General features: G+C 33.2%; 1 protein-coding gene across 1 annotated transcript; it reads left to right on the forward strand.

Moving 5' to 3' along the window:
* On the forward strand, positions 1 to 4262 carry LOC137826708 (SUPPRESSOR OF GAMMA RESPONSE 1-like). Its single transcript, XM_068632797.1, has 6 exons — positions 1 to 310; positions 1518 to 1650; positions 1943 to 2129; positions 2657 to 3153; positions 3427 to 3732; positions 3822 to 4262. The coding sequence occupies exons 1-6, from the start codon at positions 303 to 305 to the stop codon at positions 3873 to 3875; spliced, it is 1185 nt and encodes a 394-aa protein (XP_068488898.1). The 5' UTR covers positions 1 to 302; the 3' UTR covers positions 3876 to 4262.
* The last annotated feature ends 1439 nt before the right edge of the window (positions 4263 to 5701 follow it).

Genomic DNA, 5701 nt, shown 5'->3' on the forward strand with positions numbered 1-5701 from the left:
AGCGTTACCATCTTTAGTAGCTTTAGCTTGATGAGCAAGGTTCGTAATTGCGTTTACTCGGTTTTCGAAGTTACTACTACGCATTCTATTTCACACCGTTGGGCCAAAATTGGGGCCCCCCAAACCACAGGCTCGTTTGCAAAACACCCAGGACGAGGCACAGGTTCGGACACCCAGACTCTTCCATACCAATTCCAACAAACCCCTTAGAGGAATTTCCCGCTCACTTACGCTGTCGCTTTCTCCTTGCCGAATACGCTGAACTTCTCTATTGAATTTGCTTTTTGTTCTTCTTCGATACAATGGCTAGGTAAGTTCAGAATCAGTGAATCCAACATTGGCAGCAAAGATTTCGTTTCTGAAGTTGGAGAGATACATTTTGTTTCAAAAGCTGCTTACTTTTTTTTTTTTTTTTCTTCTGTGGGTGTAACATGGACATGGTTGAGTTTTGAGGAAAAGGGATTTTGTGCAGTATGGGTGTGGCAGAGATACGTTTTGTTTCTAAAGCTGCTTCCTTTCTTTTTTTTTTCTTCTGTGGGTGTAACATGGATATGGTTGAGTTTTGAGGAAAAAGGGATTTTGTGCAGTATAGGGCGTGGCAGAGTTTTTGTTGTTGTGTCTTCTGGGGTGATGATGGCCAATGATGAATATGAATGCTTTTTTTTTTTTCATGTTTTGAAATTATTGTTTGAGGGTATTGTGATATTCCCATTTTTGTTGAGGGCGTGTGGCTTTGAGTAACAAGAGAAACACAATAGAAAATAAACTGAATGGCGCAGGGGAACTTCTTGTAACGATTTTCTTCTTAATATGGACAATGAGTGAAAGAAGTTACATCTTGAGCTTTGTTGCTGTTTTTATTGTTTTTGGCCATTCGATCCTCAAATAAGCCTTTTGGTATGACTGTTTTTTTTTCTATTGAGAATATCAAGAGTGAAATCTACATTTTGCACGTTCTATGGAATATTATGTCTGTCATGCGTCAGGGAGCAGGATTTGCATCCGATTACTAATGATTTTATTCATGTCGTTGTAGTACATAACACTACTCATCTGCACCTTGCCCTTGCATGTCTATTCTCTGTTTCCCTCATAACACTGTACCAAAGCATTGTGTTCTGTTCCCGCGATTCCCTCATATTCTGTCACTTCTTGCATGATTTTCTTTGTTTACCCATGCTTGGTATTCAGAATATGAATTTGACATTCTTAAATAACTGAGTGTTTTGTCTTTTAATGATGGAAAGAAGCTTATTCACTTTTGATAAAATAAATAACTATGAAATTCAAGTTTCATTTATCCACCAGTGCCCGAATTATGTGAGTCTCTTTTATGAAATGTTGATGTCGTAATTGCTTATGCCCTCGTAACTGATATGGTTCTTCAACAGACATTGATTTTTGTTTTCTAACAGCCGTTTTTTAACTATATCCAATTAATGTATTAAAGTTTCTTCATGATATTTTGTTGGTTATGGAGTGGTGACGTAGAATACATTTGTTAATTTTTTCTACAGGAGCTGGCTTATTGACTTTGGAGGATTTGCAAAGAAAGTGAAAAGCAATTCTCTATCTTCAGCTGATCAAATCAAGGATTGTGGGGCATATCGTGAATGTCCTAACTGTCATTATCGTATTGGAAACAGTGATGTATGTGTGTTGGAATTCAAAATTATATTCATAGCTTACTCCAATTCGCACATGCACTATTAATACAGTATTAGAAGCCATCTCTGCTCTTCATGTTACTATTGAGTTCATTATGTTTATGCTGCTATTCTGTACCCTACATTCTTTTTTGTGTCGTGGTACACAAATGTGTAATGTGCTTGTGAAAATGTTTGCATACTTTACTTCTGTAGGTGGATTAAATTCTTGAAAAAGTTTAGCACGAATTTGAATGATAGGAGATGTTTCATTAGGAATATTTCTCTGCATACAGGTTTCTGGTGAGTGGCCTGGCTTTCCTCTTGGTGTAAAGTTTGATCCTTCTGATGTAGAACTCTTAGAACATTTATCTGGAAAATGTGGTGTTGGAAACACACAGCCAGATATGTTTATCAACGAGTTCATCACAACTCTGGAAGGAGACCAAGGTATTTGCTACACTCATCCAGAAAATCTTCAAGGTGAGAATTCTCTGACCCTTTTAGCTTTCAATTCAAATATATAAACTTTTGCTCTCTTTCCATTATACTGAATTGATAAATGAACTTGTAAAATAAAGTAACCTGTCATACCAGAAAAATATCTGGAAGGAAGACTGATCAAATACTCAATTACATGTGTAAGTGACAGGAGACGCCCCTTGTGAAATGGATTATAGATAATAGCATTCAGTGACCCATTAATGTAATTAGAATTCTTTCTGCACCTTAAAGTTCATTTTTTTTAAAAGGTTAAAGAAAGCAGAATATAATCCATAATGTTGAATATTTGTCAAATCTCAATTTCCCCCTTTAGATCTGAACCTAATCAAGATTCAAACCATGTTAATTGATAGCTATGTTTAATACTTCAGTGATAAGGGTTGAAGGAAGGCTACATTCTTTGATTGCCAAAAATATCAGTTACTGCTAATCATGATTATCTTTTTTATAATTTACCCCCTAAAGTTTCTGACTATCGTCAAATTATGTCTATTTTGTTTCTTCAGGTGCTAAGAAAGATGGGAGTTATTTCCATTTCTTTCACAGGACAATCAATGCTTATGCTACTGGTCAAAGAAAGCGAAGAAAGATTCATCATCAACAGGGTGTGACTGAAGAACATTGGCGTTGGCACAAGACTGGTAAGACGAAAGCTATAATAGAAAATGGAATTTGCAAAGGCTTTAAGAAAATCATGGTTCTTCATGTAAGATCTAAGAGTGGGTTCAAACCCTACAAATCCAACTGGGTAATGCACCAGTATCATCTAGGGACTGAAGAAGATGAAAAGGAAGGTGAATATGTGGTTTCTAAAATTTTTTATCAACAGCAAAAGAAGACTGAGAAAAATGAGGACAATCCAATGGTTGAAGATCCTGACAATATAGTGTCAAGAACAGGTCCAAGGACTCCAAAACCAAACCCCCCCAATCCACCTCGTGCCGGAAACTCGGCTGATTGTGATGATTACATTGATGAAACTGTACCTCTGCCTTCTGCCCAGGTGAGTAGCTATATTTGATGCATATTAGTTAAATATGATTATTAGTTTCAGTTTATGGTCAATTATCTCTTAGAATAATCAAACGGAAAAGAGTAACCAACCATAATATTACCAATGAAACAGCCATCCCAAAAAGTTTTACGTGTCTTGATTTTCTCTGAAGTTTGTTCTAATTCTAGTGAGTAATGAGTACAGAAGTTATGCAACAGTTTTACTATTTTTTTACCATCTACCTTCTTTTGCTTACTAAAATTTACTTTTTTTACGAACTAGGATACCAAGGCAATCCTTGGAGAATCACTTGCCCCAATATCTGATAATCACGATCTAGACAGTTCTGCATGGTTAGCTGGCGAATCACAAGCTGTGGAACACATTGAATATGATGGCTTGGACGACATATTATTGTGCAAGGAAATCTTAGATTCTTCTGCTCTGTTAAATGATTCTGGATTAGACTCCAGCAATCTCTATGACTTAGCATTCTATGATAACCAAATGGCTAGAAATGATAACGAATCTTGCGGAATTTCTGTCCTGGATACGCTGGAATTAGACACTCCAGATTTTGATCTTTCTGTAAGCATCTTTTTTCCCCCTTTTGACTCCACTTTTTATTTTGCGTTCTGCAACTTTCTAAAATACTGTGGTTTTCATTTTGTGTGCAGAATTTCAATTTTTGTTCTCAAGACAGTATCCTTCAGTGGATGGGAAGGTTGTGAAGTTCTTCATTGGTACAAAATCCAGAAGTTGTTTCATTCAATTGCACCCATTTTTTTTCTTTCATCCTTCAATTGCAGTGGATTTTCTTCTTTCGGATGCTGCAAATATAGGGCATCAAGCTTAGGTTGTCATGATGTGAAGCTTTTATCCTTGTGAACTGAAACAATACTGTGCCATCGGTTACGGAACTCAAGCCACCCTTTTGTCAAATCATGTAGTTAAACTCAATCTAAGCAAGAGCTGGACTTTTGGCCTTCATGTGGGGATTATTTGTGTTAATTGGTTGAGGTGTATTTGTTTCTTCTATGGCATATTTATTTTAAACTTTTACTTTGACTCTTTATGTTAGCAATGAAAGCGATGAATACATCTTTATCTTTTAGATCCGGAATGGTGTATTCGATTGGGAACTATATAGTAGATATGAATATTTTAGCGGTTCTATTGGGAATATTGTGAACATATAATTAATGCCTACATTAATTTCCTGTATATCCACTGCAGTAAAGTGATTTCTTCTTAAACTTATTTATTGGACACCTGGTGACGTGTGCATGATTTTAATAAACTAGAATACTTATGTTAGAAAATACCAACTTTTGACATATAAGTTAGTCGTTTTCTTATTTAACAGGGAGAAAAAATGTATGAAATATATGCTGAATTCAAGAGGGGAATTGTATTACGTAAGTTTTCATGAATAAATGATTATTTTTTATTGAATTTGAAATTATCAAGCATTAAAATAAGTTTATTGAAATTTGAGATGTTGGGTAGGGGTTTTCTTCCTGCAGGTCTATATATTCTTCCTAAACCTTTGTATATTCTTTCCGTACTTTCATATTTATTTTTAAAATACTAAGGTTAATTTACTTTTAGTGAATATATTTTAAATTAAAATTCAAAAATACTTTCTGAATTATACAATTTAAAATATTATTTTATATTTTGAATTTTAAAGACTAAAAGGTATTTTCAAATTTAAAAAATATTTTTTAAATTTTATAATTTAGAATATAAAATTATCTTCTAATTTTTACAATTTAAAATATAAAGTTATATTTTAAATTGTAAAGTTAAAAAGTATTTTTGAATATAAAAAATATATTTCAAATTCTATATTCGAAATATATTTTAAACTCTACAATTCGAAAGATAATTATAAAATTAAAAATTTATGGAAATGTAAAAAAAAAAACTATGGATATGCAGGAAGAAAACGCAATATACTATTCTATATTTTCAAGAGAAACAAATATGAAACGTGAGTGAGCAAGAATGACAAAGTAAAAGAAGAAACAAATAAGAAAAACACATGAATAAAGAACTCTTACTCCAAAAGAAATTTTATTTTCCTTATTTTATATTTCTTGGACTTAAAATTTAGGAAACACTTTTGTTGTATATTTTTTGTACAATAGTAAATTGTGGAATAGTTATCTAGTTAGTTAATTCGAACCTAATAGAGAGTTGCACTTGTAACTTCATAGGGGTAAAGAGAAGGTGAGGAAAGTGTGACCCTTGTCTCTTTAATTTTCGGTGCAAAGCTAATAGAGTTTGAATTTTGAATAAAAATCTCCCTCCATACATTTCAATTATCCTATATATAGTCATGCTTATCATTTGTTAGAAACTTTTTAACATATTAAAATTGTGACTAGATTTTAGTACTGTTGAAATTGTGACTAGATTTTAATTCTTCAGAGTGAAAAAAAAATAAAAAAATCTTGAAATCTTATCTTGATTCTCAGGAGTCAAGTAATGATTTTTTATTTGGAGTTTATCTTATAAAAGCACGGAGTCACATATTTCCTCTAATTCTCCT

The sequence above is a fragment of the Phaseolus vulgaris genome, chromosome 8 (genome assembly GCF_000499845.2).
Source record: "Phaseolus vulgaris cultivar G19833 chromosome 8, P. vulgaris v2.0, whole genome shotgun sequence".
Classification (NCBI taxonomy): Eukaryota; Viridiplantae; Streptophyta; class Magnoliopsida; order Fabales; family Fabaceae; genus Phaseolus; species Phaseolus vulgaris.

Bases quoted from the DNA above. Each gene is read 5' to 3' on its own strand.
- LOC137826708 (XM_068632797.1), top strand. The intron at 1,651-1,942 runs GTATGTGTGTTG...CTCTGCATACAG, and splicing joins ATCGTATTGGAAACAGTGAT to GTTTCTGGTGAGTGGCCTGG. The intron at 2,130-2,656 runs GTGAGAATTCTC...TTGTTTCTTCAG, and splicing joins TCATCCAGAAAATCTTCAAG to GTGCTAAGAAAGATGGGAGT.